The sequence below is a fragment of the Seriola lalandi genome, unplaced genomic scaffold (genome assembly GCF_002814215.2).
Source record: "Seriola lalandi dorsalis isolate HSWRI2012SDOR001 ecotype SW California unplaced genomic scaffold, Sedor1 jcf7180002054582, whole genome shotgun sequence".
Classification (NCBI taxonomy): domain Eukaryota; kingdom Metazoa; phylum Chordata; class Actinopteri; order Carangiformes; family Carangidae; genus Seriola; species Seriola lalandi.
The window spans coordinates 2,320,725-2,335,916 of record NW_019525135.1 but is presented as its reverse complement, the minus strand read 5'-3'; the positions used below and the strand labels follow the sequence as shown (position 1 = coordinate 2,335,916).

The following is a 15,192-nucleotide window of genomic DNA, read 5'->3' as shown; positions in this document are numbered from 1 at the left end:
CCACTAGCCATTCTGAGTAGAGGCTTGGTTTATTGCATAAAATAAAAGTATGTTCTAATCTATTACAAATATTTGTTTACAAAACAGGATAAATTATGAAAATAAATATTCTGTGCAGTTTGTCTGTATTGTCAATGCAAGCAGAAAACAAATGAGATTTATAGACACACGTAAGTCCATAAAAAAGACAAGTCATTGTTATGAGATCATAATCATCCCTCTTGCCAAGACAAACATCACGAGGGCAGCATTAAACAGACTCTTCTGTTCACACAAAGTCCTTTAACTGATGCTAATTCACTGATGCTAATTCTCAACTTGTTACATTTCTCTTGTTCTCTGCATCATGCAAACAACCACCAGATGTATGATTCAGTATATTACTGCAGCACAATCTAAGTATTCTTGGCACTACAACTACTCTGTTCACGCTATCAATACTGTTTCCAAAGTTATTCCTAAAGTTACAATAAAAAAAAAGAAATGGTTTGCAACAATGTTTGGCAACACAAATGTAGGAATAATACTATATCAAAATAATTCACCATTTAGGCAGTTGCTTAGATTTTGGCTGCACTTCACTTACAAAAATATAAATGGTTTTTGGATTTAACAAAATACTTCATGTTGTTAAAAAATCACTTCAGAATCTCAAGAAAATAGTTGTTTTTCTTTGTAAATCATAATCCTTCATTTCATCCTTCATGCAAGCACAAGTTATTTTAGGGGTCTGAGTTCCCAGAAGCCTCAGCAGGAGGACAGGAGTAAAATAATATTAGTTAAACAGCTTGAGGCAGCTTCTAAGAACAACATGTACAACAATGGTTTGAGGTGAAAAAGCTCTGGTAATCTTTGTCTTTTAGTGTTACTGTTTTGCTTTGCAACACCCAAACATATTTCCCTTTTAACTCTACACAGAGAGTCTCAATAATTTTTTTGCTGCTAAATTAGCATGTTAGTTTTAGGTCAGAGGTAATAAAATCCTAACTTGTCCCATTATTTCCCCTGCTATAAACTACACATCTCATCCATTTACTACCTAATGTTAACTGATTGTTAACTGACTGTTTTTCTCCATTTAGAGCCAACAGTGTCTAAGAATGCAAAGTATACATCACAAATTGTGAAACTTTAATCCATTATTCTGATTGATTAAGGCTTCTTGCACAGTTTAGTTTCACTGACATTTAGCACAATGTCTAAAATACTGAGGCTGGGATAAATAACCCTGAAGAGCAATTTAAGAGATGAGATGTCTGAGTGAAAAAGCTGTGCATGAACTAGGTAACTGGAGTAAATAATTGTAATTGTCGTGTTCTGAAGTGCTATATACTGTGCAAGCAAAAGGCTTTGAGAACCATTTTTCATTTTGTGCAAAATAAGAAATTATTTACTTGAATTGTCAATTGTATTTCAATACATTTTGATTTTTACATTCTGTTTTTTTTTTTTACTTTGGATTTTGGCCAGTATCAAGGGGTACCTATTCATTCCGTAATATCTCAATGATACGCTTTTCCTAAGAAAATAACTGCATATTATGCTGTTAGTAAATACAGACAGGAATATATTAAACATTTCTCATATACTATCTTGAACAATCACTGTGGCATGCTGGAAGAAAAACATAGCACACCCATAATAGAAAGAAGTATTTTGTTTTTCTGGGTTTCTTTCATCAAAATACCTGTCGACACAAAGGGCAGGTGTAATAGCATGAACCCATTATGTATTTGAAATACATTAGGCTTTGTGTGAATTACCTTCTGTAACATCTTACGCACCAGCTTGTTGATACTTCGAGTTTTAATGCATTAGTAAATAATGCATTATTAATCACAGTTAATGAATCCAGTAATTTATTGTTTCTAAACATGGTTTCATAACGGCCAGACTGCACCTATGAGGTGCTATATTTATGTTTATAAAGGCAATATAATGCTTTATAATGAGGTTACAAAATCTTCTCTTGAAAGAAGCTTGAAATGCATGATACCAATAATATTTTGACTCTTAAAGAGATTACATGATCTCTCATGTGAAGCCTGAGAATGCATTTGGAACACTGTAAAGGTTTCTTGGCTTTGATACTGTGTTACTTAAAAAGTCATTCTGTGTCATGTTAGACTCATTTTGTGAAACCTTTTGTTCTTTGACAGAGTTGCATAAAGACTGGTGTGTAATGAAGACCAGACCAGGGAAGGAACAAGGAAAAGATTAATCCCTGCAGTTGGCCAAAATGTGCATCACCTACGTCATAGAGTCACTACAGCACCAGTGGACGTCACCCGACTCACAGACGTGGTGGTGCATCTTGTTGCCATGCTGTTTGAAACCATGCTGGGGAGGAGTGTGGAAGCACAACCAGCTGAGCAGCAGACTCAGGTCACTTTAAGTCACCTTGATCGTAGACTTCTTGTGGACACAGAGCAAGGAGACATACGGCACACCGATGAAGGCCCATTTCTCATTGGGCCAGAACATGATGACGGGTCCTCGCTCCGGGGCCTCGGTTGCAACGTCAAAGTAGGCGAAGCAAACACAACCCAAGTAAGAGGCCAGACAAATAAGGATGTGCCTGTAAAAGCAAGAGGAGTTTGAATGAACCAGACAGTTTGAGAAATGGTTTACTAAATATATCTGGGTGTTTGCAGGTGCATCTGTGCAAGATTAACAATGTCTGCAGAACAAATCTCCTTCTCATCAGGTTGTTTTAGTCTGTAATGAGTGTTTACAATCTCATTTTCTTACAACAAGCAAAAAAGTGCGGTCCAGTGCAATCAGAACATTTCAGATTGTTTCCAATGCAAATACACTTTAGGAGTAATTAGCAAAATTAAATTTTTGCCAATATAGTTTAATTTTTCTTGATTCTAGTGGATCAACTTCACTATTTTTTATGTTTCAAAATCCAGACCATCATTTCTGGGAAATAATGAAAAATATAGTTTTAACCGGTTGATATTATCTGACTGCACTGGCAGATTTATTGAGATTTACTGCTTCAAGAAAATCTGATTTTTAGAATTAAGTTGCACACAAGATAAGATGGATATGTTTGCAGTCTAAATGCACTTTAATTACATTAATTTCACTTATAGTGTCAATACATGCTCAGTTTTCTCAGTCGGCTTTGAGCTTACCAAGCACAGTGTAAGTAGGGAAAGTTGACAGATGACCACATTTCACAGAATATCCTGTCACTGATCCAGCAAAGCAGAGCCAGCGCCCACCAGATCCCTGAGATCAAGCCCAGCTTGAACACACGTGGGTTTTCACACCTGCAATGACCAGAGAGAGCATGAGAAAGGTACACACACACAAACACACACACACACACACACACACACACACACACACACACACACACACAATACAAAGGCTGGGGATAAAGTGGATATGTCGGCAGACATCTATAGTATTTTATCTTCATTGACACCATCATCAGCACATGATTTTTACTTAAATTCTGACATTAGATTTGCTTAATCTTGTGGATGCAAACCTTCAGTACTGTATATTTGATTTGGGTATGCAAAAACAAAGAAATCTTTTTTGGCACCTTTAATAGATGAATAAAAAAGTAACAAAAGAGAACCGGTTATGCAGTATAATTACATTTAACTTGAGATGAAAAAATAGAACTAATTTATCAAAGATACATAGAAATCTAAATCTAAAGTGACATATGATCAGCTTTTAGGTTGATAATGTTTGCCTCTGCAAACAGCCAGCAGATAAAGAGGAACATTATCATTCAATTGAAGTCTGGTTTGTTTCTACCTGGTGAATGTAAATCCAATATCCACTCACATTTTTGTTCTGTTTTGAGTCTCCAAAAACCCCATTAACTACCATCTGGCTCTCCAGCTGCTAAATGCTCCACTATGTTAACCAGCTAGTCGCCAATTTTGTCTGGTGTTTGGTGCAGGGCAGGTAGTGTACTGTGGAGTTTTTGAGCGTTGACATTGAGAAACAGCTGCCTGATGTCTGAAAGTTGATACTGCAACAATTTATGGGCCAGAAAAACCAAAGCAGTGAGCTGAAAGACGCTCACGCACATTGTAAAACTGAGGTGAGACTGTAGAGACGAGCAACGTATTTCACATATACATTATAATATATCCATTGCTAGTATGAAGATATTGATCATAGTAGATTTAAGGTCTATTATATTTTGTAAATCTGTCATGAATATGCCAGTTGATGATTAGGATCATTTTAATACTAACAATATAATACAATATAACTTTGCTCTCGACTGTAGTGGAAACAGAACTGTGCTGTAGAAAACAACATTAAGACGTAAAACAACATACAAAAAAAAAACCACGAAACCATGGGAGCGCTCCACCAGGAGCAGCAGCTGTTAGGAGCGGGAGCGAGGGAAAGAAGTGAATCAAAATTGAGATAAAATAAAACTACAATGTCGTGTTTAAAATTCTAGCTGGATTGGGCCTTGCCAGAAGTAATTCATGATCATACAGGGTGTGGGTAGTCTCTCTCAGAATACACCGGGCTTTGTATTCAGCTCTGGTGGTGAACAAATTCCCCAGATGGTTCTGAGATTTTCTAATGATTTTACTGGCTGTGTTGACTCTAGGTGGGCGGCTTTTATGTTTACACCTGAGAAAGCACAGAACTGTGATCCGAGTACCAACAATTCTGGCCTACTTCTCTGCACAAATATCTCTTGGTGGACACACCACTGACCTACAGATACGTGAGCTAATCCAGAGTGCTGCTGATAAGCTATTCTTAGTCTTGTCCTCCTTATACACACCAGTCACGGCCGAGGCAAACACTGAGTGCCAAAACAAAGACAAGGGACAAGGAAGGCTGACTAAACTGTGTTGACAGAATGGTCACTATGACACAGTTTGTCACATTCCCCTAAGACTGAGCATTTGATGAAGTCATACCATTTGACAGGCTTTTAATTTTGGTTACCATTGTTTCAAGGTGAAAGGAATGCTGGGATGACACAAAACCTTTTCCAGAAAGCTTCACAACACAATAAGTTTGACATAAACAACAAGCGTCACTCAGCTGCAGAGGACATGAAGAATTTTAAGTGCTATAGCTCTGTGACTCTTCTACCTACTACCTGTTCCCACGTCCAGCTGATACGGAACATTATTATTCATCTGGAGTTTTTGTCTGCGGCAGCCAAAAGAACGTAATGTCCAATACTCACTCACACACAAAAAGCATGGCTCTTTAGTTCACTAGGTGCTCCGCTATGTTTACCATCTAGTAGCTAACTCTGTCTGTCAGCTGATTGGTGCCGGGCAGGTAGTGGACAGCTGCAGACAGCTGCCTACTGCAGCTGGAAACAAGGACGATGAGAGCAAAGTTGCAGGCTGGAAAACTAAAACAATTAACTAAAAAGAGGCTAAGATGCTCTGTACAGCTGCGGGGAGCTGCAGAGTTGGCTGGTAATTCTGGGAGTTTGTCACTACAAGCAACACTTTTTCACATTACACTGGTCATTTGCATGTTAATGGCGACATCCCAAACTGATCCAGGCATATGTTAATGGATCCTTTCTTTACTGAACTCTACTGTGTTTTGTCCATGTCGGCCTGTGCGCGCTGCTGTGCTGCTCTTCTTAACAACAGCCGGGGTCTACACTGCGAGCTTTTCACTGCATGTGAGAGTGGAAACTGTGTGAATGTGAAAAACGCTGACTGACTCTAGCTCTGACAGCCGGGTTGCCAAGACTTGTTGATCCAGCGATAAGGAGTCTGTTATCTCCTCTCTTTCAGTGTGCAAAGCATTCAGCGAGCAGCTTCTCATTTTAATTCAGCTGCGACCGTCGCTTTCACCAGTTGAAATGGCCTCGTCAGCAGCAGGTCCTATCAGCTGTCGCTAATTAACGTTAATTCCCCGAGTGATGGCAGGCCAAGATAAAACTTGGCTGTTATTATCAGTTATTGGTGTGTTCTCTGCAAACCGCTGTCGGTACTAGACTGTTTGTGAGATAAAAGAAGAATCACTCTGCGATGCGTTGTGTTTCCCGCTTTACGTCACAATCTTCTACTTAAACCTTTCTTAATATCATATCAATGATTTAAGATCATCATTTTTTTTTTTCTTTCAGTATTTCAATCAAGGAGCTGGTTTCAGTATCCAAGAAATCCAATATTTAAGTATTAAACATTAAACTCACATCAGGATTGGGGACAAAAAAATTGATTGGTACAGCCATAACTGTTGATATAAAAAGTATGTCTGAGTGCAGCTTTAATGCCTTTGCTATCATTAGCTACCATGAGCTACTGGTCCTACCAGACCAAGTAAGGCTGTAACAACAAAACCCCTGACTCTACTGAACTGAATGAATTCAGCTTTTCATTTGTAAGAGGGAGAATGTCTTACTACTTCTTTCAAAAGGTAACATGGTCTCACTTTAAGTCAAGTAATGTATGTCATTCAATGAACCAAACAGACAAAATGCTGTTATCTTACATAATTGGTACAAGGAGGGAGTAGAAAAAAATGGTGACATGGCCACCCAACAGCAACAGGAAGTACAAGAATAGATGGCCAACGATACATCCTCCCAGAGCAAACTAGACCATTAACTTGTCATCAATAATGTATTATACTTTATGTGTTGTAAGTGTTTACTAATTATATTCTCAAGTCCTGACTGATCATCAGGTATGTAGTGAGCTGACCTTAGTAACTGACTTTACATACACACTGTACATTGAGTTTCCCTGAGTGAGTCAACACCCCTTCCTGCCCAACAAACACACACTGACAAAACAATCACCACACAGCCGGATTATCTGGAATACTGCGACTATCAGCTCAAACATGTAAGATAAGAAACATGACATCTCCTTAGACACGCAGTGTTCGTGAGTGTGATGGAGAGTTTGACTGTTGGAGGCAAAGATAAGTGAGGAAAAGGCCAGCCTGTCTAGCTGGGGTGGAGTCCTGCAGAGACGCTTCTCTTACTCGAGGGAATAGAGAGGAAGAGGCTCCATAAGATCAGTGACTAAAAGCCAGGAACTTATCAAAGACAACACTAAAGATACTGTGGCGCTTTATGAACTGATCTTAATGTTATGTCAGGACCTGAAATTATTATTATTATTATTATTACTACTACTATGAGATGATGATGCTGAAATGAGCTCATACAGGTTGTCAGCAAACCAGGTTATCCGTCTTCAGTGGTAAAACTTACATAAGATTTTGCTTTTAAAGATTATTTTGACTTTTTCTTCTTTTTTTTTTTTTTTTAAACATTTTGCCTTTCTTGGATTGGTAGCTAAACAGAAAATACAGACAGGAAACGGTGATGGGGGGTAGGGGTGACGTTAAACGAAGGTATCAAGTTTGTTTATGATATGCATCTTAAGCACTGGGCCATTATATGCCACTGTTTTGACGTCCAACTGAAGCAAAAAGGTTTTCTTTTCAAAATAATTTTTCTTTCCAGATACGCTTAAAATGATTGTCTGACTGCTTGTGCTTCTTGCTCCACCTGACTTCTTTTTAACGATGTCAACAATAGATAGAAAACAATGTTCAAAACCACATTAAAAAAAAGACAAAAGTTGTAATAAATTGGCATCATCCTTTTTAGCACTGACAAAATATGAGATCGCTGGTATTTTAATAGATCTTATTTATATTTGCTGATATGTGTACATGATGGCATGTGTGTAAATACGCATGTATAACTGCGTATATAAAATTATACAAGCTTTTTCTTTTAGTAGGATTTTTAAATAAAACATTTCTTATTTGGTTGTATTATGGAGTTATTGTTTTGTTTAGCTTGTGCTTTTTAAGAGCCATGCAAGAAAGCAGAGAGTTAAATCATGAGTCAAGGGCCCATCTGTTCTTTCAATAGCTGGTGTAATACAGTCTATGGAGAGTATCCACCCATTTTTTTGCAATGTGAAAATGAACTTTGCTCTTACATGTGCAAAACAATTTTTTTTAAGGCATAATCACTTTGTTTTCTACCATGCTTGTCCTTTATGAACAACTCATCTATTATGGCACAGCTATGACTAGTTTTATGGCTTCAACACTTCCAGTTTATCTAATATTTTTCATGGATATCCTATAAACTGGACAAGTTGTTTTTGTCTATCTGGAAGTGCGTTGAACAGCGGCCAACAGACGTACTGTAAAAGAAAAAGCAAACAACAACAAAGTAGTCTTTTTTTTTCTGACAGCAAGTCAATCAGCCAGGGCCACAGGAATTCTCTCCCACTTAGTAGAACAAAAACAACCGACCTCAATAGATGACTGGCCCTGGAAGTAATGTCAAGAAATACTAACAGGTTGAACAATAGATGACTTAAGGTTAAAAGACTGACGGTAGTGAGTAAGGGTTGTGGGAAACGGAAACAACAGAGCATGGGTCCACATTACTGTGACGGAGGAAAGCATTAGAGAAACGCACACACACACACAAATGGGCATGAATGGCTCGTTGTGTGTTTTCAGGAACATTCTTTCACATCATAAGGCCCTGTAATTATCCTGTAACAGACGACATGTCATTAGACAATGTAAGTACAAAAGGCCAAAGGTGATATGTTAATGTCCTGCAGACCACAGGCATTACATCTCGACACTATTGTTCTGTTAACAACTAAATTAAACTAAATAGTTAACAGCTAGATGAACTTTAAAACACACACGGAGAAACTCATCATTGATTTCTGCCGCTGCACTGCTGTGACTTTAAACTTAGTCTTGTTTTTAATTTCAGCGTTGACTAGATGGGAGATCTGCGCATCAGTGATTTAAATAGGTTGCGGTCTTTATGACATAGGTGCAACAGTTACTAATAATAGCCTGGTGTAACTGTTGTGTAACTAACTGAAACCACTGACTTATCCATCATTAGCGGTAATATGGAGTACAGTCGACATGTCTGATCTGTGTAATAATGCTGTACGCTGGCAAGAACTGAAATGACCAAATATACCTCAAATTACAATTATACCAATAAAAGACAGAATAACATCAGTTAATTCAGCATAATATAATATCTGCATGAATATTACTCACTCTAAAACACGTTTCTCCATGTGTGCAGTTATAAATGAAATAAAGCTATAAAAAAAAAGGACTGACTGCAGCTTGAGCACAGTTGTTTCCTAGCAACTGATTTACTTATTACCTTATTTCTGATGTTTTAATGGTGTGAACCGATTCAGTAAATTACTAGTTTGAAACTACTTAGTTACTAAGCACTGACATTTCATACACAAATAACTGGTGCAAGCCGATCGCAGTGAGTAAAGTTTGCTACTTGCACCTGCAGACACAACAATCAAACAACCCCCCCCACCCTGACCCAGGAGCAATGAGAGGTGGGAGTTAAGTAACATTAACACATGAAAACATAAAAACTGGTACAAACCATGTAAAATTAAAGATGGGGGCCATGCAAGACTGTGATACTACACCCAAACCTCCTGTTGTTTAAAAAAACAAAAACACAAAAAAAAAACACAAAAAACAATAAAAACAAACACTTTTCACCAACCTTTTAAGCTCAGTAATGAGCAGCGCAGTGCAGGGGATTCCCAGAGTCATAAGTGACAGTGAGTTGACAACAGGTTTAACAAAGGCCAACCCTGTGGTGATTCCTGACAAGATGCCAATGACCACTTTGAACCTTGACCTACACGGAGAAGCAAAATAAATCAGAAAAACTGAATATTTGCACTCTATGAACAGCATTGTGAAACACACAGAAGGAATTTTGTGAAGACTCAAAAAGCACTTTAACCCACTTATTCAGATAAACATGAACCACTCAGCTACAAAGGCTGTGGAAAATACAGCCTGAAGTGAAAGAGCAGCCATGATGGCTCTCTGACAATGGAAAGAGAAGTAAAGACATGTGATGCAGCTTTTACTGGTGTCAGCTATCTTAGACCGGCCTATTATTAAACAGGACACTCATAGGAGTGCACACATCATTTGACAAACCAGTGGCCAACTGTGAGCTACTACAGATGAACCTACTGAACACAAATACAGTCTAACTCCCTGAAATACACATAAACAGTGAAATTGATTTCATGTGAAAATGTGGAACAATCTACTGTGAAAACAACATCGCTTTCCTTCTAACATTTGAAAAATGTTTTGTAACACAACCAGTACTGCATCAGCTGTGTGTATATGATAGTTATTTTGATGCGACATCACGCTGGTCAACATACCGATCCCTCCTGAACATCCTGGGTAGGTATCTCTTAGGGAACCACATGGCAATGGCACACATGAGCACCCATAAGATGGCCAACTCATCCAGCATCTGGCCAAGGAAGCTGAGGGTGGCATGAAAATACGTTGATCCAATACCTGGGAGAAAGAGACACAGAAACAAAGAAACATTTGTCAGAAGAGAGATGTAATCTGAAATTGTTCAGTGTGTTAGTGAGCCTAGATAAATGAGACTGAATCCTTTAGTAACACCCATCAAAGATTTCTCTGACAGTTTATGTCCACTATAAGCAGTCATAACTATGTATTTTTGCCAAGTGTGCAGCTGACACGTTACCATTTCCATTTATCAAATGACAAAAGCAACCAAAACAAGACATGAAACATAATATATATATAAATGTCACCTCTAAATGAGAGGAGTTCAACAGAATACAGGTATAAAAACAATGTATAAAAGGACCATCAAATGTTTTCAGAGGCAGCGAGGGGCAGGCATCATCTATAGTGCAACTCACTTTGTGCCAAAAAAACAGGCAGATTAGAGAGCTCGTACTGAGAAACGCCTGCTGTTTTAAGCAAAGAACCACAATGGAAACGACAAGTTAATTACAAATATTTACTTCGACATCAGCGTTCTGAAATACTGTGAGGGGACAGACCCGTCAGTGTCCCTTTGCTATCATGGTCCAACAGTCCTGTCGTTATCAGCATAATCTGTTTCACAACACGCGCTGAAGGAGAGTCGAACATTTCAATCAACTTCTTATCCAAGACGGATGTCTGCTCTCAGTCAGAAGTTACTAATCCTGACGACCTGCCAGTGTACTCACACATCACAGGCACTTTTAACAAAATGTATGAACAGAGACCGCCTTCATGAAAAGAGAACTGAAACAATTATTTGAAAGAAAAAAACCCCAGTAACTAATCTAATATCAGACTCATCTTTAATGTCATTTTTTCTACCAAAAATTTAAAATCTACCGTTAGTCAGACAAAACAAGACATTCAAAGAGGTCACACCGGACAGGAATTCTTATATAACCATTTTCTGAGAATTTATGGACCAAACAACTAATAAAGAAAATAATCAGCAGATTAATTGATATTGAAAATAATCTTTAGCTACAGCTCTACATGGGAATACTGTATAATGTGTGGCTAATGGTAGCAGGCAATTTATCAATTGATCCCAAACTTTATGAATTACTCACAGTCCGCACACAGCTGAGGCCAAGGCCAAAGACAAGCGGCTGAATGTGGTTTTCATACTAGAATCTATAGAGTTGTTTTTCTGCTCAAGTCAAAGGTCAACCCGACTACAGAGACAGTTGGAGACAGGTGAAACCACATTACCTCTCGACAACAGTGTGTTTAAGTTTTAACAGGCTTCAGATTCCTAGAAGAGGATGCGGCTCAGAGCTCTTGAGCCACACACGCACACACACACGCGCGCGCACACACACACACACACACACACACACACACACACACACACACACACACACACACCACCACTCCAACATGCACAGACAAGCTTAATGTAAAGTTACACAGTCCAGTTTGAGAATAAATGACCCATTTTGCATCTCGCCCACAGTTCAAGTGCCTGTGAATAAGTCAATTATGCAAATCCTATTCAAACACTACTCAGTGTTTTCCAAGCATCCATGAAGGTCACCTCTCAGGAGCATTGGGGTCTGTCAGGTTATCTTTGCTGACAGTGCAACCAGAGTGTTTTTCCAAACTAAGGAACGAGGCAATGTAATCTCTCTAGGACTGTGCTGCCATTTATATACAGTAGCACCATTTAAGATAGAAATCCTGGGACAAACCAAGTGAAATCTTGGCAATAGGCCATTCATTGGTTTGATGAATAAGCATAGTCATGATAAAGCCTTTTTCTAAGAGGGAAAAATGATTCAGTGTTGTTGCTGCAGTTTAAGAATGCAGGCTGAAAAGTGTGAGAACTTACATCCAGGGTCCGACCATACTTTAACATAAAAATACCTACACATGACTGGTACAGGTTGTAAAATGTACAATCCATTTACATGCACACAGGATTTTGTGTATTTTTGGGCTGCTAACAATAATTTTCATGATCACTGCTCATTATTTTCTCAATTAATAAAAAAAAATAATTTGGGTCAATAAAATATTTCAAAATACTGAAAATGCTCCTTACAAATTTCCAGAGCATAAGTTGGTAAGCTGTCTAAAACTTCTGCTGAAGCTCAAGCTGAAACCAGTTTATTTTCTGTTTTAAAAAATGACCCCAACGATTAACCGATTATCAAAATAGTTGATTCATTTTATGTTGACTGTTCACGACTAATCATCTTATTTTTCACCCACAAGGCTATATGCTCATTTCTATACACCCAGACTAATAGTCTGCCCTCCACATGTTTGCAAATAGGAATGACAAAAGAAAAACATAAACACCTCTCAATATAATGTGGTCCAGTACAACATGTGAGCTCAGTAATAAACATACAGTTGAATTGACACCTCTCTGCCAGACGCAACAAAAGCTGAACATTAGAAACTTTGTGTCCAGATGTACCTAATAAAGTGGCCACTGAGTGTAAGTTTCTATAATAGTTCATTTATTGTATTTAAACGCATCTCATGCTAGCTGAATCTGTATTAGTTTTGATATGGTTCGTGTGCAAGTGTGTCATGAGGCTGAACACAAAGATCAAGAGTGAAGAGGTCATGACACAGTAAACAACGTCCGGCAGCCAACTTACCAACCACAACCAGAAGAATCCATATGAGGTAAATCCCACTGTTGAAATGTGTTGCATATTGGCGGAACAAGCACATTAATATGGGCGGCAAAACAAAAAACAAAATGTTGCTGATCTGAAATGATAAACAAAGGAAAGCTATGAGCAAAAAACACATCATAGTTGTTTACTGATCATGTTGCTAAATGACAACATGCTGGTCAAGAGTTGACCAGTGTGCAGGCCTCAGTGGCCTTTTGCAAACTGACATTCAGCTGAAATGAAGAAAAGGAAAATTTGTAACCTGATGCTAACAGTAAACATCGTGATGCTGAAGCTGAAAAGCAGCCAAACTGTTGAAAGACAGTAGCTAAAACTTACAGCTAGCTACAGCTAACCAATGATTAATATTAAAAGCAACAAGAAAGCAGTGCAATACAAAGAAAAACAAAGGCAGAGAAGCTATGGTCTAGCTGTGACTGTAAACAAAACTGTATTACGCAAAGCAAAAAAAAAATAAAAAAAATAAAGCACACATCGTTAGCTTAAATCCAACGAATGTCAAACCGACCGTGTTGTAAAATTCAGCGATGCTGGGGTAAATAAGGTAATTGCCTTCACACCAGTCCACCTCGGAGCTGCCAGCCTGCAACTGGTCCCAAAAAATCAGATTAACGTTACTCATGTCTGGACTAGTTGTGTCGGACGGACCGTGCAGAGCAGACGACACTCCGCCGTCAGCTTTGGAGATAAAAAAAAAACACACACAAAAGAAAATCTCCTTCTCTGTCGCCTCGTTGACCACACGCTAAATGTGAGAGTGTAAGACCTGACGCGTATTGTACTTGAGACAATGTGATAAACTGCACGGACCGTCGCTGAGCTGCATGATTTTAAGCCGCTGTCCGTCCACAAAAGCCTCCTGCCAGTCGTGACGCTCCGCTCTGTGCACTGACAGCTGCACCGACAGTAGCCAAAGAGGCTGCAGACGCTGCAAGAGGATTCGCCCCCGCCCACTTCCTGCTTCTCTGACATGTGACCACAGCGACCGATTGATAGAAGTTGATATTTCTCAAATAAAAATCCGCAAGAGGGATCGTGGTCATAAAGGGACAAGGGATTAACTGATAAATAAATACACAACTAGGCAAATGTCCAACATAATTACATACAATTTTGTAATTACATTACATATAAATGTTAGTATGTTTTTAGCCTGACGTGTTCAACCAACTTTCGGTTTTAATTTCTGTTTTGTGATTTACTTCACGAAATGCTGCAATTTGGTTAGTAGTGGAAGGTAACTACATTATTTTAACTTTTGCTGTTTTACACCTATACTCCAGTGTAAAGTGGATATCAATTGTAGATTACAATACATTACTCTACACTACTCTAAACTGTGCATACTGTGCATACACTACAGCAAGTTGAAATGTTGTGACCAAAAACGATGATTTGATCAATCCATTAGCTGATAACTGGGAAATTAAATTCAATCAGGAGGTTAAGAGGAGTCAACCTACTAGCATCATGATCCATACAACAGGGAAGAACAGCAGCCTGGTTGCACCCAGGAGGTGACACATGAAATGGAGCTGGGTGTCCGGGCGGATTCACCTTTTTGGAGAGACAAGACATAAAGAAGATGTCACTTAAAGCTGCAGCTAAATTTTGATGGGCATGTTTCACAACTTAGGAACATCTATAGATACCAATTACTTTTAAGTTTAATATTTTGAGGAACTGTTTCAGCTCACAAAAATGTTTTGTTCTACATTAAATTAAACACTCCAACAGTATATGACTTAGTTAGATTTAGATCCCCCTCAACCTGCAACAATAAAATGATGTCAGTAAGTTGTAGCTTTCCTTTGATAACCTCCTTAAAGTATATTTTGTGTGCTTTTACTTAGGTAATTAATCTGAAAACTGCTTATTATGCACAGATGTGACTAAGATTAATAATGGCAAGGCTTATTGAATGTGTGTGTTAAGTTGCAGAGCCCTGGTGCTGTCCACTGACCGGCATGGCTTACTGACAATATCTGTCTGACATTGAGACAAGTCTGGTGCTTTGTTCTAAATATTTGTCAACAGAACGTGGGAAAGTTAGTTGCAACTGCAAAAAAGTCAAACAAACAAATTTGATTTGGTGCAAATGAGTTCAGTATGTTTTGTGTAATCATGCTGACAAAAAACAAACATCAAGCCAACAAAACAGACAAGGGTGAAA

The 15,192-nt window shown here is 38.4% G+C and overlaps 1 protein-coding gene across 1 annotated transcript; it reads right to left on the bottom strand.

Moving 5' to 3' along the window:
• Positions 1-10: 10 nt before the first annotated feature.
• acer2 (alkaline ceramidase 2) lies at positions 11-13,919 on the bottom strand. The gene is made up of 6 exons (XM_023418564.2): positions 13,528-13,919; positions 12,978-13,092; positions 10,215-10,356; positions 9,530-9,667; positions 3,144-3,281; positions 11-2,578 (listed from the first exon to the last, which is right to left on the bottom strand). Exons 1-6 carry the CDS (start codon positions 13,639-13,641, stop codon positions 2,392-2,394), a joined length of 834 nt encoding a protein of 277 aa, XP_023274332.1. The 5' UTR covers positions 13,642-13,919; the 3' UTR covers positions 11-2,391.
• Between the last annotated feature and the right edge of the window lie 1,273 nt (positions 13,920-15,192).